This window comes from Pectinophora gossypiella, chromosome 10 (genome assembly GCF_024362695.1).
Source record: "Pectinophora gossypiella chromosome 10, ilPecGoss1.1, whole genome shotgun sequence".
Lineage (NCBI taxonomy): Eukaryota > Metazoa > Arthropoda > Insecta > Lepidoptera > Gelechiidae > Pectinophora > Pectinophora gossypiella.
Window position 1 is genome coordinate 7,740,269 of NC_065413.1, and position 26,792 is coordinate 7,767,060.

At 37.1% G+C, this 26,792-nt stretch overlaps 2 protein-coding genes across 2 annotated transcripts; both read left to right on the forward strand.

Moving 5' to 3' along the window:
• Window positions 1–767: 767 nt before the first annotated feature.
• LOC126370469 (splicing factor 3A subunit 3) lies at window positions 768–6,954 on the forward strand. Its single transcript, XM_050015339.1, has 11 exons — window positions 768–990; window positions 1,214–1,261; window positions 1,746–1,904; window positions 2,471–2,543; window positions 2,680–2,771; window positions 3,476–3,697; window positions 4,290–4,450; window positions 5,057–5,185; window positions 5,635–5,827; window positions 6,222–6,423; window positions 6,751–6,954. The coding sequence occupies exons 1-11, from the start codon at window positions 895–897 to the stop codon at window positions 6,882–6,884; spliced, it is 1,509 nt and encodes a 502-aa protein (XP_049871296.1). The 5' UTR covers window positions 768–894; the 3' UTR covers window positions 6,885–6,954.
• Window positions 6,955–7,302: 348 nt separating this feature from the next.
• LOC126370459 (WD repeat-containing protein 36) lies at window positions 7,303–14,144 on the forward strand. Its single transcript, XM_050015319.1, has 8 exons — window positions 7,303–8,377; window positions 8,592–8,761; window positions 9,055–9,291; window positions 9,625–9,807; window positions 10,568–10,763; window positions 11,723–11,801; window positions 12,539–12,701; window positions 13,403–14,144. The coding sequence occupies exons 1-8, from the start codon at window positions 7,434–7,436 to the stop codon at window positions 14,104–14,106; spliced, it is 2,676 nt and encodes an 891-aa protein (XP_049871276.1). The 5' UTR covers window positions 7,303–7,433; the 3' UTR covers window positions 14,107–14,144.
• The last annotated feature ends 12,648 nt before the right edge of the window (window positions 14,145–26,792 follow it).

Sequence of the window (26,792 nt, forward strand, 5' to 3'; positions counted from 1 at the left end):
GTAGGAATGGTCTTCATGCAGTCTCCTCTTGCAAAAAATGTGCTCATGAGAGACATTTTCTGAAAAGTAATAAATGTTTCAGTGAGTCGCATTCTCAGACTTCTGCCACTGTTCTTTTTACTACCAACTGTCCCAAACAGACCAACTTATCTAAGCAGAACAACAAACAGAGCATCAATTGTCAATAGAATAGCCACTTAATAATAAATAATGTGATACATTATTTTGAATAACTCTGAGGATACTAACTGGTTCCATCGGCGTCGTGGTGTAAGCCTTGGGGTATATCAGTAGTGATATCATCAGCACTAAATAATGTTGGATAGGCGTCGACGCGGAGGCAAGATCTCACGCGTGGCGATGAGAAAAATCTTTTCTGCTTTCGTAAGTTCAGGACACTTCACAATCTTTCAGAACCAATGCGCAATCTACCCATTTTTGGAGTTCTATCTCAGATTTCGGAAATCTACAAAAATTTACGTCCTTTCGTCACAACTCACAACACTACACTTATGGTACATGGTGAAAGTTAGACAAAAATTGAGAGGATAAGTTACGGAATGAAACGAATTAAATGTTGTGGAGGAACTTTGAAAATGTCATGTCGAACAAGATGGCGACTGGTCTTTACATTCTGGTATGGCAGGCGAAATAGGAAAGAAGTATGAAGGAGGGGCGGGGTGGAACTGTCATGTTCAATATGAGCACACCATAGACTTAATGCGAGAATGATATGTATGAAGATAACCGCCCATGATTTCATTCATTCATGTTGTGAATGAAGTAATACGTAAAGCTTTTTCTTGAATATAAATAAAGTGATTTTGTTAGATTTATAGGATAAAAATAAATATTATACCTACTTTTGATATTGATGAACTATCGCTGTACGATATGGATACTATCTTGGAACAGCAGAGAAGTTACCATGAAGAACGGGAGCGTACCATGGATGCTATGGTCAAGGAAATTCTTCATAAAAAGACAGGAGTAAGTAGAATTATTATGATTGCATGTCTTTTAATATTTCAGATAACTTTTCTTATTATAAATTTTATCGAATGTTTGGTGAGAAATCTGTATCTAATATAAACATGTTTTTTTAAATAACATAACCTAAAATTTCAAGAGTTCAGTTTCATTATTTATCAGAACTTTTTCTAATAAAAGTTGTAGCTTCACTCAATAGTATTAATTATAATATTTGTTTCAGCATCGAGAAACGATAAACGGAGATCATAGATTGAAGAATTTACATGATGTAAGTGGGTTAGCTTTAGCTATTCCTGCATTTTTGTTTTTTTTTGTGTTAAGATATACAAAATTGAGTATTATATTACAAATATAAGCTTGTGTAAAGGTTTAAAACTATTCTTGCAACCAAAAATCTGGTCAGCTAAAAATTATATTATATTTAATTAAAAACGAATAAAGAATATTATGTAAATCTGGCTTTATAGTTGTGTATTTATTGTCGCCTTACAGTGAAAACAGTGAAGTGCCTTCCTAACTAAAAAACTTTGCAACTGACAAGCTAGATTCAATCCAGGTAAAATTAATTAATAAACAAAATAGAAGTTTTGTTGAAGAAAGTCACATCTGAATGTGATCTATCAAAATGGCGCTATGTTTGTCACTATAAGGGAACATTATCTTGCTTGTCTTATTCATAAATAAATAGGCTCTTAGACTAACTAATGAATTATATAAAACATATTTATAACTAATAGTAAAATATGTTGCAGAGATACATTGAATCAACGATAAGATTGAAGGACTTGTACGAAGATAAGGATGGCCTGAGGAAAGAGGAGATTGCAGCCCTATCAGGGCCCAATGAGTTTCAGGAGTTTTATGCAAGGCTTAAGCAAATCAAGGAATTCCATCGAAAACATCCTAATGAGGTGAATATTTTGTTAATTACACTTTACAGTAATTACCTATTTGGTATAATTGGTTTGTGTACTAGGTTCAAGATAAATTATGAAGTTCTGATTACTAAATAAAGACAAATCTAAAACTTTTTCTTTTTTGTATTTAACATATTTATGAATTTTAATCAAGAGAAACTTAATAATAAGTCCGACATTTTATCACGTTTCTCTATGACGTCATACTGTGCTATTTCATACAAATTCCATTGTAATTACGCGTTTTGACATTTTGCAAAAAGTAACTAATTTGACTAATTGGAAACTAGGTTATTGTCTGTCCAAAAGGTTCCCTCTCCGGTTGATTTAGGGCAAGCCAGTATCTAGCAGTGGGACATGTATAGGCTGTTTATGTTGTGTTACTATCAAAAGAATTAGGTACATTATGTTGTTTTGAAAAGTTCAATTATGAAATCAAATATTTGTCAACTTGTTAGAAATTGTTAGAAATTCATAACATAAACACAAATAAATTATTTGTTTGTTTATAGACTACAAACAAAATAAACTTAATTAATCTTGTTGTGTATTGTTTTCAGATTTGTGTACCAATGTCGGTGGAGTTTGAAGAGTTAGCAAACTTAAGAGAAAACCCTGCTGAAGATTTTACATGTAAGTTAAAATATATACCACCACAACCAGTAACAACCTAAAATCTCATTTTGGAGGAATTTATAGTATTGAATATTTTTATTGAAATGTTTTCACTTTGTTTTCAATTACAAAAATACTTCTGTTTTGTATTTAGGTCCTGTGGAGTTCACAGATGAAGAGGGCTATGGAAAGTATCTGGACCTACACGAGTGCTACGAAAAGTACATTAATTTGAAAGGCATTGAGGTAAGAAATGTTTTCCAAGATAAACATGAAAAAAGTAAGACTTTATTCTAATTATGTGTTTAAATTTTCAATTTGGATAAACACATGCTGTAATAAAATAGAAATAACCCTAATATATAATGTTTCTTTGTGTTTTTAGTGGTTAGTAGTATAGGCCCCCGTCATTAGTAAGCGGCCTTCCTTGAGGTTTTACTAGATTTTCGGTATGTTAGCATATACAGAATGGCTCAGTGATTTACATTCAAAATGAAAAATTAGATAGAGAATCACTGGCTACCAGAAAGATCCCCATGTATGTTCAGCAATTATTTATGGTTTAGGACATTTTGTACCTTTTTCAAGATAATGATTTCTGAAGTACCATACTTCAGAAATCATTATTTTGTTGCTATCTCTGTCTTAATAACTTTTGTTTTACTTCATACCTATTCGTAAGGAAGTGAACCACAAGCTGAAAAAATAAAACCAGTCAAATCAAAGATATCTGTTATCCCCTGTTGGGACGTAGGGTTTGAACAACAGATTTCCACTCCTCGCGATCTTTTGCAGTCTCTATAGCTTGCTTCCATGATGTGCCTAGAGTTTAATTCTCAGTCAACCGTGCGTCGCCAGGTCTCTTTGGGGCCGTCCCCTTGTGCGTCTAAATGTTGTCTTACGGTCTTTAATTAATACATATACATGTCTCAAAACATCTTTACTTGCAGAAAGTGGACTACATCACCTACCTGAGCATATTCGACCATCTGTTTGACATACCCCGTGAACGTAAGAACAGTGAATACAGGAACTATATTCGTGCCCTGTTGACTTACTTGAAAGACTTCGTGAACCGTGTCAAGCCGTTGCAGGATCAAGCGCAAGAGATGGCTTTAGCTCATCAGGAGTTCTTAAAGCAATGGGAGGCTGGTACATTCCCGGGATGGCCTGTAAGTGCTTAAAGAATTTAAGTAAATAAAAACTCGTAAAAATAAAAATTATGTACATACCGTCGCCTCATAGTGAAAACCACGTAAGCGTATCACATTCAGATGTGATTTTCTTCAAAAAAACCTCTCAATAAAAATAAAAACAAATGAAATTTTTACCTGCATTATCGCTAGCTTGTCTATTGGGAAGATTTTTTAGCAAACTTACATCCGAATGGGGTTTAAAAAAACAAAATTACTTGCGTTTCACTATAAGGCGACGATATGGAGTTAATTTGACTTTGACATTTTATTTATTTTTAATTTTGATACGAAATCCTTTTTTATTTCTCTGTGAACGCGCACCCCGATGCGCCGTAGAAGCAGCACGCGCCGAAGACATCCCATTTTAGAAATCTTATGAAATGTGACGTCGCGAACCTATCCGCGGAGCACGACCCGCATTTTACCGCAAAATGCGATGACTTTGGCGCGTGTGGCTCCTGTAGCTCGGCTAGGTGCGCGTTCATCTTTATCAACCGGGATTGATTATTTTGGAAATAAAAATGTTTTCCCCATAAGTTTCCACATGTGTGCCTTGTTTTGTTTACAGAAAGAAACTGGAGGCGCTCTAACTAACGTGGGCGCCCACTTGGATCTCTCAGCGTTTTCTTCGTGGGAAGAATTGGCTTCATTGGGTCTTGATAGATTGAAATCCGCGCTCATGGCTTTAGGGCTCAAATGTGGCGGCACTCTGGAAGAACGAGCACAGAGGTAAAATCTTAGCCTAATCTCAGTCCTTGGAGTTGAACCGCACAAATTGTTCCATTTTTAAGGCAATTAAATGACAATTGTTATATAAAACGTGAGTGCGACCACACTCCAACCACCACGTTGCATTATCTCGCTTTAGCACAGTGACAGAAAAGGATAGACGCAAGGGAAAGAGCGATGCGGTGCGGCCGGAAATAGTGCAACCCTTATCTGTCAACACGCACTTTTATACACTGGCAGTTATAGGCCATAAAAAAGTTCGTCACCTTTCTACCACATAGTCAAACAGCCAAGCGGGACTGATTTGTCTCGCATAAAAATATTTTTGTGTTTATTTTACTCCTCATTTTGCAAATGGTGAGATAAGAATGATAAGATATATCTTAATTATAATAATAGCATACATACCGATTCACGACTGAGAATACAAAACAACAGTATACGGTGTTTGAGGTTTACGCGGTTATTATCACAATTAAAACACATAATACCGGGTTCTTACCGCTTAACCGCGAGTATTAAATTCCTGATTTTAACGCGGTAAGAACCCGGTATTATGTGTTTTAACAGTATACGTATTTCTTCATAATACCCGTTTCCTGACAGGTTGTTCAGCACCAAAGGTCAGACAGCGTTGGATAAGTCCCTGGTCGCTAAGAAAGGCGGCAACAAAGCAAAGGCTTCCACTCAGCAGAGACACAAGGATATTGCTGCTATCGAAGCCCAGGTTTACAGGTACTACTCTGTGTAAACTTGTCACTATCTGTCCTACTAATATAGTCAAAACTTTGTATGTATGGATATTTCTTCTTTCACCCAAAAACTACTCAACAGATTTTGATGAAGCTTTACATACATTAGAATATAGGCTATAATTTCACGCGGGTGGGCGGCAGTAATTGTAAATATCTATCATATTTATGGGCAGTTTAATTTCACTACTAGCGAAACTCAACCCTCACGATGTTTTTCTTCACCGTAAAAAACGCGACGTCAATGTACAAATATGCAATCGCAAATACATCATGGTTATTTTATTAATTAATCAATCATACTGACCATCCGTCCGAGATACAGGCCCAGCCTAGTTCGGGGTTCCCTGTCCATTGACACTAAGTAAATTAGTACCTTAAATGCAATATGTAAAAATGTATGGTGCACAAATAAAGTTTTTTCTTTAACAGATTCGCGGGTATAGTGAGCAGTACCCGCGCGGCGACCATAGAGAATGTGACACGTCGCGCGGCGCGGGCGGCTGGGGAGCGGCGCGACGACAGCGGCGACGAGAGCGACGCGTCCGCCGCGCCCGACATCGACTCCGATGACGACGAAGTGCCGTACAACCCTAAGAATCTGCCACTCGGCTGGGACGGAAAAGTATGTTTGATTTTTTCTATCAAACGATTTTTCTAATTTGTCAATTTACACTCATCAATAAAGACTATAGAAAGAAAATAGAGAATTCGTATTTTAAAAAAGTATTCATGTGCAGTAGCGTTGCAGAACTATCGATAGTTTGACTATCGGCAGTTGACCTTTAAAATCGATAGCCTGTCGATATTATTGTTTTTTTCAAGTATCCACACACAATCGATAAGTAACACTACAGTGTAGTCATAATCTGACGATTCGAAATCGGCGTACAGTATTCGAAACAAATTATTAGTGTATTCTTTCTTGGTTCCATGCGCAATAAAAAAAAGTAAAGAAATTTATTAGAGAGTATTGTATTGTAAAGTAATAATATTTTATTCGTTCTTTTTTCTTCCAGCCAATCCCATATTGGCTGTATAAACTGCACGGACTGAACATCAGCTACACTTGCGAGATATGCGGCAACTACACGTACAAGGGACCTAAGGCATTCCAACGACACTTCGCTGAATGGCGTCACGCTCACGGCATGCGGTGCCTTGGCATTCCCAACACTGCCCATTTTGCTAATGTCACTCAAATTGAGGATGCACTCGCGCGTAAGTATTGTAACTAAAAGATTAAGGGCATTTATTTTGGATCATTTTTGCAGCGATAGTAGAATGCGAATTAGTAAGTATCGCGTCTGTCTATCGATACAAAAAGTTGCCGTCTAAGGAAGTGTTTTCAATAGTTTTCATAGAAGATGAGCAGAGTAGAGACTAGCGACCAATCACCACGAAAACGGAAGTGACAGAAGTTTTCTTTCTCGCTCTCTCGCACGTTGTTATTGGTCCATTCTGCACGTCTCTTCTCTGTTCACGCACCACTTACCCATAATCTGTAAACTCCTTGCTTATTGATTGTATAAATTTCTTTGTTTACAGTTTGGGAAAAAATCAAGCACCAGAAAGAGAATGAGAGATTTGTTGCGGAAAATGATGAAGAATTTGAAGATTCGTTGGGCAATGTTGTTAATCGGAAAACGTATGAGGATTTAAAGCGACAAGGACTTTTGTAAACTAATGAATACATATTATGTACCTCCCATTATTAAAATTATATATTAAATACGATTAAGTGTGGCAAAACTTTCTTATTTTAATAATCCTTTTAGAATGTAGGTTGAGATGGTTTCGAAGGATTAAACATTTTCCTAATCCAGTCATTCATGTGTACTGTAATAATAACGTTTTCTTTTAATTTAATTTATCCGCGGAGGTCCGTGTTGCTTTATAAGTGCGTTGGGTGTATGTACCTATAAAAAGAACGTGCATTGTTTTATGGCAATAAACAAAAGAGTATGATTTTTTATTTAGGTTATTGATCAAAATTTTACACTAGGCAGTATGATCTCATGATCTTAGCCTGACCTATAAATAAAAAGGCTAAGGAAAAAAAAAACAATTTGACAGCGACAGCGAGCATATGTCAAAAGTCAAAACATTGCCCATGCTTGTCGTGCTTTTACGTTCTGTAAAACTAAACAAAAAAATGCTTCTTTAGTGAACTATCACAGAGTAATGTGCTGTTATTATATATTGTGACGTTGTTCCAGTACTCTGCCAATATGTCGGAGAAGACAAGTAGTCGTGTTTTCACCGGTTCACGAGTTTTAGGTTATGTCAGCACGCACGTTCCCTTCGTTGCCAGATTTATTAAAAGACGCGGCGAAACTCTTCTTTGTACGAGTGTAGGCAAGTGGTTCCACACCTATGGTTGTGATAAGTTTCGTCTGCTGAGTGTAAGCGGTGAGCATCCCGGGCCTATAACATGTATGAGCGGAGATAACTTCCATGTTTACACCGCGAGTGAGAGTAATGTTTACGCTTGGAGAAGAGGCTGTGAACTCAAGCACGTGTACAAAGGTCATAGCGCCCCCATTCATCTAATATTTCCCTTTGGAATTCACCTCATTTCTATAGATGAAGACAATGTATTGAAAGTTTTTGATATAAAGGAAGAATCGCAGTTTTTGGAGCTTGAATTTGATGAGCAGCATTTCAAAGTGTCTACACTTTGTCACCCTCCCACTTATCTCAACAAAGTGTTGCTTGGAAGCCAGCAAGGGCAACTACAGTTATGGAACTTGAGAACATCAAAACTGGTGTTTACATTCAAAGGATGGGGAAGTGCCGTAACTATTACGGAGCCTGCTCCTGCAGTGGACGTGGTCGCCATAGCTCTAGCTAATGGGAAGATCATCCTGCACAATCTGAGATATGACCAGATGGTTGTGGATTTCACACATGATTGGGGGATGGTCAGTAGTTTATCGTTTAGACTTGATGGGGTTCCTGTAATGGTCACGGGCAGTACAGAAGGCCACATTGTCATGTGGGACTTGGAAGAAAAGAGAGTTGCATCTCAAGTGGAGTCTGCTCATTCATCTAAGATAGCTGGTTTACAATGTTTGATGTCAGAGCCCCTTATGGTGACTAACTCTGAAGACAACTCTTTAAAGTTATGGATATTTGACCTCCCTGATGGTGGTGCTAGACTTCTGAGGAAAAGGTAAACAAAAAAATATGTATTTTGTTCTATGGTATTACTTTTTATTTTAAATGAGTATGATATAATTGATGATGATTAATAATGTAGCGTAACTTATCTGGATAATTTAATGCTATACCTATGTTTTTACTAACTTGGGTTAGGTTAGGTTAAACTTTGATGAATAATATAGAAAGATAATAGAAAGATGTCTAACCAACCTGTGATTTTGCAGAGAGGGTCATTCCTTGCCTCCCAACTTGGTTCAGCATTGTGAACCGACGGGAGAGAATATGTTAGCAGCAGGCAGTGACAGTAGTCTCCATATCATGAATACTGTCACAGAGACCTTTAACAAGAGCATGGGGAAAGCCTCTCATAACAGGAAAGCTTCTAAGAAAAAAAGTAAGTTTCTTTCTTATTTTTTTTAATGTAATGTAAAGTCTTTAAAGTAAATGTTCCTCTAGTTATAAAATACCTTTTTATATACCTAATCTACATTGTTTTGCTGTTGCAGTTTCTTGGCATTTCTTCTCCTCAGCCATAATACTTTGCAAAATGATATAGATTCAAAAATGTTTTATTGACCTTCATCAAGTTTATTGTTGAATAAATAATTCTGATGTCTGATATCTGTATACTTTAAATGTTATTGTTCTTGTCAACATAATTCTAATTTCAAAACTGTTTTCCTACAGATAGACTTCAAAAAGACTATTTGGTTTTGCCTCCAATCACCAAACTAAGTTCTTGCATGCAAAGAGACAAGCAATGGGACAGCATAGCATCTCTTCACGAGGGGTTATACATGGCTACAACATGGTCATACAACAAGATCAGGATGGGTGATCACAAGCTCAAACCACCACAGGCTGAGAAGGGAGTCACTGCTACTTGCTTGACTGTTACACATTGTGGAAATTTTGTTATAATTGGTAAGTGCAGGTTGTTTTTTAAGGCCAGTTATACAACAACTATTTTACGTATAATTATAATTGTATAGGTACTTAGGGTGGCAGGCAAGAGGGAAAACACTGCCCTATTTTTCCATAAAAAGTAGCATGGAGTTTGCTACACTGACAAGAGTGTGGCTCTTAAATTAGTCATGTGAGGTACATAGATACAGTTTAATCTGAGTTTTGTCTATGTCTGAGTTTTTATTTGGAAATAATCAATTCCATTTGTTCATAATTAAATTCATAGTATGATTATTTCTGTGGCAGTTAATAAATGAAACATTATTTTAATTACTTTTTATTTCCTCTCAGGTTACAGCAATGGTCAGGTTCATAAGTTCAACATGCAATCTGGTATTCACAGAGGTTTCTATGGTAAGGAGAAGAGATTGGCTCACAAAGGGGCATTGAGGGGAGTAGAGACTGATCTCTGCAACCAGAGGGTTATCACTGTTGGGGCTGACGATAAACTGAAGTTCTGGCATTTTAAATCAGGTATATAATACACATTTGTTTTTGGTACATTTGTTTATTTTATTATACTGTACCAAGCAACACAGTGATAGGGTATTTTTTTCAGAAGAGTAAGCTATACAATTCTTTACTTACTGACTTAAATATTGGTACAATGCGAAATACGTAATTTATTACAAAATCAATATATGAAGCAATATACGAAGTTTATGGAGAAAAGAATAAAACAAATTAATTCTACATATTATCATACATGGACCGGTTTCCGCAGCTAGATGTCTATTGACTATATTGCAAAAAAATACAAATCAAATCAAATCATTTATTCGCATAGGATTCATGGTTTAGTAAACAGTTGGTAGGTTAAAGTAGGTTTTATGTTCTAAGTATCACATGATCCGCTAGATATAAGCATGCGAAATTTTAGAAGGTAAGAGGTAGGTGCTTAATTAACTAATATAAATCTGCTTACTAATTTCAATTTCAATATCAAAGCCTTTTATTTAACTAAACACAAGACAGGTTTACAATGATAAAATAAATAAATATAACTTGAGTACTAACAGTCCCTTGTGTAGTGCGTCCTTTCGACACAAAGGCCTCCTCTAGCGATTTCTTCCTCTTCTTAGCCATAGTGGGCCCGCTATTTTCTTCAGATCGTCTGACCATCTTTGCATCTGTCGGCCTCTTTTCCTTTTGGCGTTGTTTCGTGGGGTCCAGCTTACTATACTAACTTAACTAACCTAATATGAATCAATACTGAACTTATAATTATTTACAGCTACATCTCCCTACCACGTAATGCGACTAGAGGAATCAGTATCAAGCACAAAATGTCACAGAGACAGTGGTCTGTTGGCCCTCGCGAATGAAGTCTTCACAATTACACTCATTGACATCGACACTATGAATATTGTGAGGAAGTTCGAAGGACACTTAGGCAAAATTAACGCTATTGACTTTGATTGTCAGAGTAGGTAAGAAAATACAATTTTCATTATAATATTAACAAGCAAACTACGTTCGAAGTTGTGGCTCTATTTGTGTGGGGAGAGTCACAACTTGCGAAGAAACTGCATAGTAGGTGGTTGCTTATTCTTTGTAACACGAATTTCGCTGCCATGGACTAGACATATGGGACAGAAAAATATTATGTATAGAACTCTCCGCCCGCACCAATTCGTATCGGACGCCGACCTTACCGACTCTGGGTCTTATTTTAAACGGCTACAAGCCGCCAAAGAGTAAGGGCGTTAGGCGGTTGACGGTAAGAATGAGATTTTTGTATGGAGGATCCTGGGTGTGCTAATAGGTACCTAGTCAGATGGGACTCCTGACAGTGGTGCTGATTCCTGTACAGTCATGAGCAAAATCATATACCCACTTTAGAACCCTGTCGCACTATCATATTTGACATTTAATGAGACTTACGGTTTAATTTGTCAAGAAAGTTAATGTGACATGGTTTCAAAATGTATACATATTAGTACTTGTGACCGTACACACTACGTAATTTTAAGTTATACCTGTCATTTTCTTATCCGCTGAAAAAGAAAGGGACGTGTAATCGACATGTATTAAATTTATGGAACACGCGTCAATTTTAGACAAAAACTAAAAAAGCCTTCCAAAGTTGTATATTGACCAATAACCCGACAAAATTAAGTTGACAGCACACGTCAAACGGATTGCATACGAGCGAGATGTCTATTTTATTCGCTCGGGTTATTCTTTCATTTTAAATTTAACAGTTGTCAATCATGCGTCCCTTTCCTTTTCGACGAATAAGAAAATGACAGGTATAACTAAAAATAAAATTAGGAGTCTGCGGGAATCAGGACCAGTAGGTACGTAATACTGTGCGGTTAGATCTTCTACTCTTATTGTTAATAATATGCCAAGATGTCAGGTATTCAAATATTTTGTTCTATTTTAGATGGTTGATCAGTTCATCAATGGATTGTACTGTGTGTACTTGGGACATACCAAGCGCTAAATTAGTCGACATATTTTCTGTAAGTACATATTTTTTTATTTAACATTTCAATCTGCTTTTTAATATAAAGGAACTTGAAAACTTTGCAATTATAAAACAATTAAAGTTCTGGTAATGCGACTGACCTAGTGATTCTTATACCTTACAAATATGAAGACTATTACAAAAGTAACAAATATATTTCAATACAATTGCAGACAAAAAGGTAAATTAACAGCATAATAGACGTAATTTTGCGGCATTACGTCACTATGACATTAGAACAAACATTACAATAATCCGTCTTTACGCCCAAGCTTTATTCAGCCAGTCAACAAACGACTACAAAAACAGCCTATACTATACGTCCCACTGCGGGGCACAGGCCTCCCCTCAATCAATCGTACGGGGGTATGAGGCATATTCCATCACGCTGCTCCATTGCGGGTTGGTGGAGGTTTTTACGGCTAATAGCTCCTCCCTCCAAAGCACGGAATCATCCTACTTTTTCGGACAATCAGGGAATTAAAGCCTACAATGTCCTTTCCAAACATAGGACAGTTTCACAAAGTGACAATGTCTCCATCGGGAATCGAACCTGGACCCGCAGATCGTGAGGCCAAAGCTTAAGAACTTTAGAGGCAAGCCTCTAGACCACAGAGGCTGTACAAGGCCGACGGAGGCCCGAGTTGCCCTATGTGTACAAAACATATCGACCAACCGAGCATATCTTTAAATAACCGGATAAGAAACGCCTGACATGTTAAAATGACGTAGGTGGAGCAACCGTGTACATCGCTGAGTATGTCGCCTACGGGTGACTACCTCGCGACGACACACGTGGGCGAACTAGGCGTATTCCTCTGGGCCAACAGGCTGCTCTACGAACGAGTCTTCCTCAAACCCATCGACAGAAGCGCCGTTGACATCCCCAGATTAAGTGAGTACTTATATACTTTAAAGTTCGCTCTATTGAGCGAAAAGAAACCGGCTAATGTTAGCACTTTATAATGATGTATGTATTGCAACCACTTACTATTGGTCTTTTGAATGCATGGTTCCGAAATTTGACATTGTTTCTCTTCAGTCATATTTGAAAATAAGTGACTTAATAAGTTTATTTTTCTGTTTGATTTTTCGGCAATTGATTAGCAATATAAACTGATAAAAATGCTTCATTATATTTTTATCGATAGAACGATTCAATTTGTTCTATACCGATCGTATTTTAAACTCACCGTTGTTAAATTCTTGTTTGCGGCACTGCTTGCCAAGCAAAAATAACGATCAGAAAGTTTATACCCACAATAGTGTTAGGTAGAATGTAGGGCTGCCGATTAGGTAGATTTATTATATGTTTAATGAAACGGGAAATTATATTATTTTTGTTAACATTGGAAATAAACATTTACATGGAGCGCCGAATGCGTGGTCTAATGGTTTATGCCGTAGCGGTATGCGGTATACAATTGCGGTTTAGAATTTATCATAGGCACATATTGCATATTATGTGTATACAAGACCCATTATAATCTTACATTTTCAAGCAGATGTGCATCTGAGTAGTCTAAAAATCCGTGGGGGACCACATACCTACATCCTTAATCGTATTTGTTGACTTTACTTTTTCTGTCTTCTTAGAACTTCCAAACACGGCGCCCGAGAAACCAAGCATCGAAGACATAGGAGCTATAGATCTTGGAGAGGAACCAGAGTACAAGTCCCCCGTACAAATTAGCGAAGAATTAATAACATTGTCAGGTCAACCTACGTCTAGGTGGCTGAACTTACTCAATTTAGATGTTGTGAAGAGACGAAATAAGCCCAAGACGCCATTGACAGTGCCGAAGTCCGCGCCGTTCTTCCTACCCACTATCCCTAGTATAGAATTGGAGTTTGACTTGGAGAAAGACAAAGATGGAAACAAAGATACTAAACTTCTAATACCGGATAGTTTATCCACATTAACAGTCTTTGCGAAGAAACTGGTCTCTTGTGACGACGAAGAAGGGTATGAAATGTGTATAGAGAAGCTAAAACTTATGGCTCCCGCAGCTATTGAAGCTGAAGTGACGAGCATGGCCCCCGATGCAGGAGGTTCTATACAAGTCATGAAACAATTCCTTGTTATGGTAGGTACTATGCTGAAAACGAATCGAGATTTCGAACTGGCACAGTCATACTTGAGTTTGTTCCTGAAGACGCACACAAATACTATAGCCCAGGACGAAGAGCTACGAAACATTCTAGATTCCGTGGAGGAAACCGCAACGAAAGCATGGTCGAGACTGCAAAGTCAGCTCATGTACAATATATGTGTTGTTAAAGCATTGAAGGATATGTAAAGTAATAAAGTATAATTTCGTTTACTTATAAAATATAATATGCAATTGTTATTTATCTCATCCAAAAAGGGTTTTTGTTATACATGAAGAAAATTCTAAGCACCAATTGTTACTGAAAGTGCGCGCGTAAAAGTATGAAGTAATTTTTCAAAAACAACCTCTGTTAGCACAAAAAGTAAACCCAAACGTTATTGTAAGCAGCACTCGCAACAAAGGAACATAATAGATGATTCTCTCTTATTGTGAACACAAGTGGGTTTTTATGAAGTCTGCGAATAATCTTGTCTGTGATGATATTGTAATAATCATCTTAGCGAGACGGCATAATGTGAGACAATAATAGAATAGAAAAATGTCTTTTGGTTATGGCTAAGTAACTAAAGATTACCGAAAAGCACAAAGAGACGTACGCAAAAGACATCAGCCTCCACCAGCCTACTGTTACGAGTTCATTGAATATAAAATTATTATCCATTTGCAAGTCAGAGCTTTCCATCGACACTATTCAGTATCTCTCGATCGTAAAAAGTGTTTATTCGGCCGTCGTGCAGTTCATAACTCTCCGACTCCGTGCAATTTTTCTTCTCGATTGGCTTCGGCCTGTTTGCCGTTGATCCGCGAGGGTCTCTGCGGCGATTATTGAATATTTTTCGAAGGGAATTAAATCGCGTCTGATCGCTTCAACGGAGCCGGCGTTCATTAATGGGTCGCTTCATTTTCGCAATAAGTATTCATTCCTCACCGTCCCCCGCACCGCTGGCCCCTTGCACAGACGTCGGGACGCCAATGAAAATCTGATTGTGCTTCCCTTTGCATTATGAATATCTAAATGCGTCCCTATCTTAGGGATCCTTTATTGAACCTCAGATCGAGTGTTAAGCAAATAAAGTCGAAAAAACGTTTCATTAGAAGTGTATCATCATTCTCCCTTGAACCGAGCGGGATTCGTGAGGAATGTAGACGTAACAAAGGCTTTGGAAAGTAATTTCGATGTATGCGCCTTCATTTGCAAGCGCTTTAGAAAATTTTAATTTCCGGAGAGCGTTCGTAGCGTAGCGTTGTAGTTTCTACTATATCCTTTTGCGAATTGTGTAGGCTTGTATTTAATGTAATTCGTTCGTATTAAAAGGAAATGGGAAGGAATGGCACATTGGAATAATTTCTTTGGATAATTTGATTACAGTCATCTGTGACTTGAGGTGGACATGCCACGTTAAGTTACGCGGGCCCATCCAGCCATGAACCTACGTAATTATGTTGGGGGGAAAGAGATTACGATCGCTAAATACGACATTACTTTTGATCTGATAACTTAACAGGATCACATACTTTTGATTGTTACTTTCGAATTCGTATTATTTTACTTTAAAGTATTTATGTTTATTTTTCGTCTAATTACATCTAAGTAGGAAATTCGTGAATGAAATGTTCTATAGGACATTTCGTATTTTACAGTGAAATATTGAAGTTTTTCAAATTAACTTTAAATGTTGATATACATATTTATAGGAATAAAATTTCCCGCTTATGATTTTATTTATTTTTTATTTATTTATTTGTTGCATGTCACATGGTGGCTTACAGTTCTTAAAGTAGATAATGTACAAGCATGTGACACCCTGTAAGGGCACCGCAAAATTATTCCAACAATAACTTAAAACTAAAAAAATATAAACTATTTTTTATATAACTAAACTTACTTTAGAATTTAAAAATTATATAATATTTAAATATATAATATAACTTTGAAATATTAAAACTATTTCACGTAACATTACGACTTATCTGACGCGAATGGAATCGAACAAGGAAATGAGGATTGTCGTCCATTCTATTACCGATGCTCCATTCCAGACCATTTAACTTTTTCACTGGAACTGGAATCTTTGCTAGCTCTGAGCAGAACGCTTTGCGGCCGGTTTTGTCCCCCGAGTCTTACAGTCGATATTACTCTAAGAAATATCAAGAAAAGAGCATTTTTAAAATTCCAAGTCAAAAGAGTCCATAGATTTGATTTCAGACTTTGCTCTTGAGTTTGTTGAAGGCTTTAGTAATACAAATATTATACCTACCTACACAGAAATCCAAGTACTCGGAAATGGTAAGGTCAAATGTGAGATGTATTCCCTGAGGCATTTCATCGTCAAGTTTACATAATAACTTGACGATGAAATTGGACAAAGCGAACGAAATACCTACGCTAGCATTTGAAAATTTGAATCTCGTACTTGCGTCATATCACAAGAGAATATACTTACGTGGATTAGTATCTAGAAGTGGAAATGTCTATTATGCTATGCGCGTTACAAGCCATGACATACATATGAAGAGGAGTCAATTGAACGAACCACGAATGTATTTATTAACACATCTAAGCACAGCAATAGAAAGTACAACAAAGTTTCAACCCCAATAAATCCTTTAAGTTAAGGCGATACGCTTCCCCGTCGGTACAACGTTATTACTTTAAGCTTTTAACTCGGATGAGTCGTAGAATTAAGCCCGTCAATTGATAGCATCTATCATGCATATTATAATATCATTTTCGTAATAATAAAAACCGATTCATCACTCGATGATAGTCGATTGAAATCGTATTCGAATACGCAATTAGCGTCGATCAAAATGATGTTGCTGCATCATCGGAAGTTTTATAAATTGAAATCAACAATGTAGATAATCGATTTGGTTAAATTGAGTAGTAGATATACTACTATGACTACCACCTCAAATCAAATATGAAGGTATGTAAGTGCAGTAGAATTGTCTGATGAAAAGTGTATGGGCCAAAGCTGATGTTGACTATGGGTTAATTAAAAGCAAACACTGTAGGTTTACCTTGTCCATCGGGTGGTTCCGATAGCTGGCCCGTCTGCCTCCACAATATCAACTTTTTATGTTAAGGGATTAAAATTTAAACGCACAAACATGGGCCTTGTTCAGAAAGTGTTTGTAATGAAACGAGGTTTCAATTAAAAAATATATTTGCTAATTTTTGTTTTCGTGCGCCCGTTGTTTGTCTTGTGGGAAATATTAAATAGATTCCCATTTTCTATTTATTACTGGCGTCCCTGATTGTTTGTTGCTTTCAGGGTTAAATTGTGACAACAATGAGGAAATCTGAGAAAACTCATGTAACCCTCAAATTAAGTGTAGTTTTTGGTTTTTCGAATGTTCTTTAAAAACTTAAATGACTAGGTACTAAATTTAAACGTTAATAAACTTATTAACATGTCTTTACGCTTTCAGTAGCTTCATAAAATATTTTTATGTTACTACCGCGTCGAATTTTTCAAGCTGTGTTCTATCATTAAGATTTTTTACCGCCATCGTAACATTATACGCAGTATTAAATAATGATAAAATTGAACTCGGGTGGCAGCGTGAAACGAGCTCCGTGATCGTCCATCCAACGGTGGAAGAGTGCAATGGTGCCAATAGTGATTGTATGGAAATGTGATCATTCTGAACGGTTCACCTTCCACGCCACTTGCACTGAGCCTTCACGATCCTTGCTTTATTTCTAATACTTATTTTGAATAAGGTCTTGTAACAATATGTCTTCTTTTGTTTTGTGATTTCTGGCTGTGATTGGTGTTTTCAGAATACGACTGTAGTACACACAAAAGCTTTACAGAATACCACATACTTCTCTGTAATATTATTTGAAATATTTGAATATTGAAAACGGTTCATTTAATTCCGTATAAAGTAAACAAAGATATAAAAATGGAAGAGGCAGCGTGAACGTGGCAAAGTGAGTCTGATAGCATTGTGGCGCAGCGACGAGCGGACGTCAATGATAATATTCAAATGAACTTGCAGATAAACGGACGACATCCTGATACCGTAATGGAAGTCCCTTCCATTCGTCTTTGTATCTCAACCGTGAAAATAACAGATTTTGAGTACTTCCAGTTTTGTTTTCTTTTTAAATTGACCTTTGCACCAACCCTTTAAAAAGTGTGCGGATTTAATCCAGCCCATCCCTTGTAAATCGAAAAGAAAAGGGTTTTCGTCAGCGGTATGTTAATTACAGAATACACAACCCTTTTAACTTTGGTCCATTTCTGTTTTTATGTATTATTTACGCTGTAGGTGCCGGGGTGATACGTTGAGTGGGTTATTTTAATAAGTGGCTTGACGTGCTCGCTCCGGCATGTATGTAGGAAGTAGTGATGGGCAGGGAAAGAAAAAATTGGGTGGGAAAGAAAAAATATCGGGAAAATATGGGAAAATAAAATAAACACCCGAAAAATTCCCGAATCATGGGAAAATATATTTTATTTAATTATTTTTAATCTTATTATTATTTGTATGTCGTTTCCATGTCTCGGGTCGGGTCTGTCATGGAGTCCCGGACTTTTGGAAGGCGTGCGTGGGGCCGAAGCCAACACGTAGAGGCCCCTTAAGACAATTTACTCTAAATGTGTTGTGACATCAACCGGCGATTATCCCTGTATGCACTATGGGAGTGCACCCAAAGACAATCCCTGGTTCGTTTAGGACTATTGCAGATTATGGGAACAAAAGGAACGGGGCTATTGGGTTGGGGGTTAGTGAACCGGGATACTGGGGCTATGGGGGACTATGGCGCCTGCTCGACCAATTTTAATAACAGAGATACATTGGGCAGGCGGTGACTCGTCACTCACTGGTTGGGCCACCTATCTAGCCGACGCGACTGGAAGCCAAGGCAGCAACATGGTTGTGAGCATCTCAGGGTGTCAAGAGGTGTACACCGCTTTCTGCGAGGCGGTTTACCCGCCTTACCAACTCGCGACTTATGCATCTTTCACTTCCACCCTGCGAGCGTATAGCTCTAACGCCCCACTCTGGCTGGCCAATGAAGGCAAGCCAGAGGTGAGAGTCCTGCGGCCCCCGCTAAGGTCCACTCCGGCCAGCCAGTACTGTCACCATCTTTGTTGCTCTTCTTTGGACTCTCTCTAATAGTGCAATGTCCTTCCGATAGTAAAGTCTCCATATTTGAAACCCATGTTCTAACAGCGGTCTGACGTAAGTAAGTTTTGTAAAGCCTAAGAAACAATTCCGTATCTATATGATAAAAAGCTTTTCTAATTATGTATAAGAGGGAGTTATCCTTCTTAGTGATTCCAATAATGTGTTCGTCCCACTTTAGATTATGTGTTATCGTTATGCCAAGGTCCTTTTATTTTTTAACACACTCGAGAGGTTTTGAGTCAATGGTGTAACTCAACGTGGAGTGGTTACTGCCAACATGCAACACAGTGCATTTGTCTATGTTTAATATGATTAGCCAATCTCGGGTCCAAGCAATTACTCTATCAAGATCATCTTAGATTATATTATGGCTAATAAGTGGATTCCCCGTTTTTTTGCGTGTCATCTGCAAAGAGTGATATATCAGACATGATACCATGTTTAAGATCTGTAAGGTAGATACTGAATAAAATAGGTACTAACACCGATCCCTGCGGTACACCGCTGAGGACTTTTCTGGGAACAGAGTATGATTCTCCGATGCCCACAGAGAATGTGCGATTTGACAGGAAGTCTTCAATCCACTTCACGACATTGCCTCTGATTCCAAAGGGCTCTAATTTAGCAATCAATCGTGTGACAGGAACTCGATCAAAAGCTTTTTCATAGTCCAAGTAAATAATATCTGTAGGTATTCGTGCCTCCCAATTTCTTGCACAAAACCATGTTGCTCCTCGATGATGACATTCTCTCGTGCCAAAAGCATCCTATATATCCTATAATATGTAGATATCTTTGCATGGAATTATGAAAATCGAACATTCCATTTAAAATAATTACAAAGGAGATCATCGGCTTTCCATACTTTGGCCGGCCCAAATTTGAAAGTGCCGGTCAGAGAAAAAAAATGTGTCAAACCTTTCGAGTAGATTGTTCTGAACATTTTTTACTATGACACCAGACGTGTATGACCATTAATTTGGCTTTAATTGGATTTTAAAAATCTCGATTTTTCATACATTTTGTAAAAAATAATATTATGTCCGTTGGGAAAAAGAGGTATACAAGCGTATTACAAAGGACCGTTAGAACATTTATTAGTATGGCGCCAAACTTCTATGACCATTATTGGACTTTCAGTTTTGGTTAATATGTTAAAATACCGGCCATCGAAAAAATATGTCGAATCTGTCTAATAGTTGCTTCTCAATATTTTTTAATAACACCAAACATCTATGACCATTATTTTGACTTTTATTGGAATTTACGTTTTAGTTCAAATGTGAAAAATGCCGACCAGCAAAAATATCATGTTGAGAGTATCGAGTAGATGCCTGTTAACATTTTTTTCTATAGCGCCAAAGATGTATGACCATTAGTTTGGCTTTTAGTGTATTTTAAAAATCTTGATTTCTTATTTATTTTGTATGAAAATAAAGTGCTTTGGGTAAAAAATGCGGTACGGCGGATTACAAAGGACCTTTAGAACATTTAATAATCCGGCGCAAAACATTTTTGACCGTTATGTTCTTTTTATTCGTCTCTCTTTCCGTTTTGGTTCAAATGGGAAAATGTCAGCCAGCGAAACAAAATAAGTCAAATCTTTTGGTAAACGACCTGAAACGTATTTTTACGATACTACCAAATGTCGACTTTGGCTTTTATTTGACTTTTAAAAAAACTTTTTTTTATACATTTTAACAATGACAACAAGCAGAGCTTTCCCAATGACTAGTTATTAGTCAGATAAATACTTTGTGTTTTTGTTTTGTGTGTTGTTAGGTGAACTTCTATATTAATACTATCTGATTTTAGATATGACGTTGACTGTAGTTTTTGCATTCGACTCAACGTTACGGCCTAAGTTTAGGTTGAATTATGGTATTGATTCACCTTGACCGTAAATGATTACTACCCTCCAAAGATAAGCTTGCCATCTAGTGACGAAACTCGTATTTTGGCATGACGTCTGAAGTATCTGTTAGGGAAAACAGGAGTCGGGTAGTTGTACTTATAATAAACTTTTTCTATTCTATTCTACTTTGCAAGTATGCCTATCACAATGTCCTGGTGCTACTCAGCCGATAACATAGTACTTACCTCTATCACCCCACTGTTTATTCCTTGTATACACTTTTCTTTAAAAAAGTAGCTTCTTAAGCGTGTATCACCATCAGGTAAGGTAGTGGTCAAACGCAAACCTATTTTTCAAAAGACGACCACCATATTACGCCTTTAGCAAGATAGTTCCATTATCACTAGATAAAACTTTTTTTTGATTTTTGAAAAATCGAATTAAGTTCAAAATATTGGTCATAGTCGTTTAATGCCATAGTAATAAACATTCTGACGATCCTTTAAATAACGCGCCTGTTGTATTTTATTTTTATACAAAATGAATCAAAAACCAAGTTTTTTTTTAAATCCAACAAAAGCCAAACTAATTAATGGTCATACACGTTTTTGTCATAGTTAATAATGTCTCGATAGCTTTGACATGTGTTTTTGCTGACCGGCACTTTTCACATAGAAACTATAACGTAAAGTCCAACAAAAGTCAAAATAATGGTCATAGACGTTTGCTGCCCTAATAATAAATGGTCAAATGGATAAGTTCTAACGGGATATACAAATATTGTTTCATGGCCGGCACTTCACATTTTCACCAAAAATGTATGAAAATTCAGTTTTGTTTTTAATTCGAATAAAACCGAAAATATTGACCCTACAGCTTTGGTGCCATAGTAATAAATGCTCAGACAGATAAGTTCTAAGGATAATACCATTATTGTTACTTGGCCGGCACTTTACATTTTCACCAAAAATGTATGAAAAATACAGTTTTTTAAAATCGAATAAAACCGAAGATATTGACCCTACAGCTTTGGTGCCATAGTAATAAATGCTCATACGGATAAGATCTAACGGAATATAGCAAAATTATTTTTTGGCCGGCACTTTGACTTCTGGGCCGAAATCCGATGATCTATCTCCTTTAGATAAGTTTTTTAAGAGTTCATACGACACTACGACAGAAAATAAATTGGGCATAAGTAGGCATACATTATATTTAAATGGTCTTTGTTGGAAATCTTTACTTTTAATACAAATACAGGGTGTTAGTGACATCGTAACGAAAACTTTGAGGGGTGGTTCAGGCCATGATTCTGAGTTGATATCAAGTAGAAATTTCCGTCGCAAAAGTATGGATTGGAAAATAATTAAAAAGAAAAGAAAAAATTTCATGAATTTTTTGACACGAAATTCCACTTGATATCAACTCAGAATCATGAACCATCCCCCTCAGTATTCGATACGGTGTCACTAACACCCATACCTACTTATATAGCTACCGTATGTACGTACTTGTACGGGGTGTAAGTGTCATCGTAACGAATACTAAGAGGGATGATTCATCTGATTATTCTGAGTTAATATCAAGTGGAATTTTCCATCGCAAAAGTACAGAATTGAAAATAATTTTAAAAAACTAAAAAAAAATCATGAATTTTGCGACGGAAAATTCCACTTGATTTTAACTCAGAATCATGGTCTGAATCAACCCCCTCAGTATTCGTTACGATGTCACTAACACCCAGTATATGCGATAAAAAATATTTTCCCTTGAAATGGGAATTTTTCGGGTTTTTTCCCTCAGAATTGGGAAAATTCCCAAAACGCGGGAATTTTCCGGGTAAGAACCCAACACTAGTAGGAAGACATGAAGTCAGCGTGAGCCGTGTCATCCATTTACAGATATTAGGTATATATGTGGAGGAGGATATGTAATTTGCATGACTATAAATTACTACGACGACCAAACGTCTCGGTGTCTTCCGGCTGGGTATAAATGAAGTGTAAACTGTCATAAGGCAAATGGAAGTGATGTTTGAACTAAAGGTATTTTAATAGGAATGTTATGATGAGCATTATGTTCGTTAGCTACGAATTGCATTCCAACTGAAAGTAATTTAGTTCGCATTCAAATGCGATTCAATATTACTCAAAGTCTGTTTCAATATTTCCAATAAACTCTCGTTGAAACATTCGCATCGCAAGTAGAAACAAAGTAAGTAGGTAAGTACTTCGCGAGTTTATGAACTTCAGCCCAACTAATTTCAACGTTCCGTAGTATGGTCAAACAAAGGTCCTGTTATAGATCTGTATATTTATGGTCTATTCAGTATGTCATATTTATCGTAGCCTGATGTTTGGAAGCATTTAATATTTATGGGGAGAATGGTCTTGTAGTGCAGGAACCATTGCATTGCGGCGGCGAACGGCTTAATTCGAAGCATGAAGGCATACAAACAGGCGAATACCTGGGGAAGCGGTGGCACATAGAGCGGTATATAAACATGTGTGCATACAGGCATGCAGTCGGAATGGGAATGTAATCGCCGGGGGCGCCGGAACGGAACCAGCTCGGATTTACGGCCGGCGCCGCTTCCGGCCCGCGCACTCGAAAAACTACCCCCTTTACGCCATTATATTCGTTAAAGGTACATTTAATTAACCATTAGAAATGTAGTTGCCTTCTTATTACGTTGTATCTACTTTAATTTAAAACTAGTACTGTTCTTATTTTAAAAGTGAGTAGGTATAAGGCATGGTTATTCTAAATTATATAACGTTACGCTCTGAATTTTCCAAAAAAAGCTTTGTAGATAATTAATTATGTTTGCATTGGTCCCTGGTTTTTCAAGAAAATCTTTCTGTTCAGTAAGTACCTACTAATCTTTTTGGCTACGACTCTCTAAGTTAAACAATTTACGAAAGTGAGCTTAAGTAAAAGTTACAAATGAGATTAACCAAGTAAATTCAGGTGGGTATTCTGGGTATTGTCTCTTTAATTAGGTATTTGTACAAACTTTTTTAAAGTTAACGATTTCAATTGCGTGAAAAGGCCGCGAAAATATTTAGTACTTACTTTTACTTGACAAGGAATTAACGGCAAAATTACGTGATGTAATTAATTCAACCTCTCATACTTTGGGACCATAAATAGTAAACTCGCGCTTGTAGGTAATCCTTAATAGGGTGGGCATAGCCATGAGTAGGTAATCAGATGACGGCTTGTAGTCACTCTCCTGATACAAAGTCGTTATACGGATATGAGTTGTACCTACATTTGTACCGCGTGCTCCTTAACGTGAAAACACATTATAGGTACATCAATACATACTTACATATATTATTATGATAAGTATTAGTACATATTCTAAAAGAAAATCATCGTCTCCCGCGGCGTCTGCCTGTCTGTTCGCAGCTAACTCAAAAATTATCGAACAGATTGTCATACAGTTTTCACCAACGAAAAGACTGGGAGTTTTAATAATATCACGTCTATTTCCCGTAGGGGTATAAACTACAGGATTTCAATTGCGACTATCCTGACACACCACTCCGGCTTCATCCACTCCCAACAAAGATATAGTTTAGAACACTTGACCTGGTACTGGACACCCACTTTGTTGTAAGACGTCTTGAATTTGATCATTGTATCTCCGTCTAGGCCTTCCTCTTCCGACGCTACCATTTATGTAAGACCACATTGGAAGGTTCTAGGATGCTCTCATAGTAAATGCCTCATTTTCTACAGTGTACTTACCTACCGCAGTACTTAATATGTCTTCGTAGTTAATTGTGAAGTTAAAAAGTTTGAAGAAGTCGAAGGCAGTTTTGCTAAAGCAGCAAAGAGCGAAACACGAGTCAACAAAAAATGAAGCACCGCTGGACTGAGCCGCGTCTTTGTTCTTCTAATCCGACTTCTTTTCAGATAGCGTTCACTCAGCTCTTAAATTAAGAATTTATTTTCCAACTTCATACTTTCCTGCGCTCCTTTGTGTTGCATCACAATGGAAATTATTATCAATTGGAAAACTTTCCGTTTCCACAAGTTCTATAAAGCCTTACGTTTTATTTTCCACTTTTGACTTCTTTGTTCTGAGAAGTCTACATAACCGTTCTTTTGGGTGTTGTGGACTACTTCACCTGATACCTACTAAGTTTATACTTTAACTGCTTTAGCTTAAATAAATTCCTACCTATTAAAATAAACTTTTCCCTTCTATTGTATGTACTATCAACAAAGTAATTCTGGGAAATGTATTTTGAGACTTGACGCTACTAGAAGAAAACGTCGGGACAATTTATTAAATAATTAACTTATACAAAGAAACGTTCCGCAAAAATGTAATTTTCACGGAGGATGGGACATTCTCTTATTGGAATTCAAAATTAAATACGTACAATTTCCTAAGTAAAACAAGCCATGAATTATTTTAGAATCTGTCCTGCATTAATTATTTAAAAATATATTTTGTAAAAGCATTCTGCAGATACGTTATCTCTTAAAAAGGTTTACCAATGGAATATTCATGATTACCCGAGTAGCATTAATGGTTGTTTTGAATTCCCTCGCGTGAAAAGAAACATACAGCCACGAGGGAATGCTTTGCGAGGGCTTATTTCCAAAATTGATTTAATACGAATATGTACTGGCTGAATAATTGCATACCTTCCTACAGAAAACGGAAGAAAACGTCTGAAATTTATACTCCACGGGGACGACGTGTGAGGCCCATCTAAACGCAATTCTTTGAAAATATCATTAACATGTCCTTACCTACTTCCAAAGACGTAATTTCAAAAGTGGCGTTGAAAAGTGTGGCATGTAGAAACTACGGGAAAATGGATTTTCGAGAGACAAAGAACTTTTGTCGTTCTCTACTCGCACAAAGAGGAAATGAGCGAGTGTGATTGAATTTTAATATTTAGAAAGAAAATACACCGTTCATTTTGCACAGCATCTCTACGCCGTCACAAAGTAACTGAATAAAACAGCATCGCGCAGTTTGTCGATGGCTTTTTCTGTTTCGGTCCATATTTCAACATCAGTTTGCTTTCACAACAAGAGTTAGAGGGTTTATTCTGGTTGTAACGGGAACGCGCAACACGAGTAGTTAAGTACTACGTATGCGATGGTTATCAAAACATTTTTGGTCATAAAACTATCGAGCAACACATGTTGCAGTCATCTGTCACCTCGATGTTACAGTTTATTTGTAACAAAAAGCGGTGTAGCTATTTTGTCTGAATTTAATCCACGCTGGCTAGAGTTGCCTTCAGAAACAATAACAATTCGTTCGACGATATAATGTGGCCGCAGTTTCCCGGAGGAAGTTTTAAGTGCAAAAGGCCTCACAAGTTTATGTGTTGAATGAATCTAGGAACTGGCGTAATGTAAAAGTTGTAATTTGATTTGCAACGCGAACCACTAGCCCAGCCGCCATTGTTTTCATTTACACTGAAACGCTTTGTTTTTGCTCATTTAAACGAGTTATTCACTTTGAAAAGTTATGAATAAATGAAATTGTTTTCTTTATTCTCGCCTGTCTACTTGGTTAAAAAGTTCCTCGCCAATTAAAATATTGTGATGAAAATTCTAACTTTGTCGAGTGATAGTGCGTTCTGCAGTTGTTCTCGAAAGCACTTTGATTCTGGTGTAAAGAATATAAACGTGCTCTTACTTTGCAGTTTCTTTTGTTCTGAAGGCGCCGTTTGTATTCAGCTTCAGAAGCGCTTTCCTCAAACCGTTTCACTTCTGGTGGTTATTTTTAATTAAGGCTAGTGGAAAATCGGCGCTAACGGCCCTCGATGATACAGGCTGGAAAAGTGTTTATTATTATTTTCCGCAATGTAGGTCATAGTAGCGCTCGATG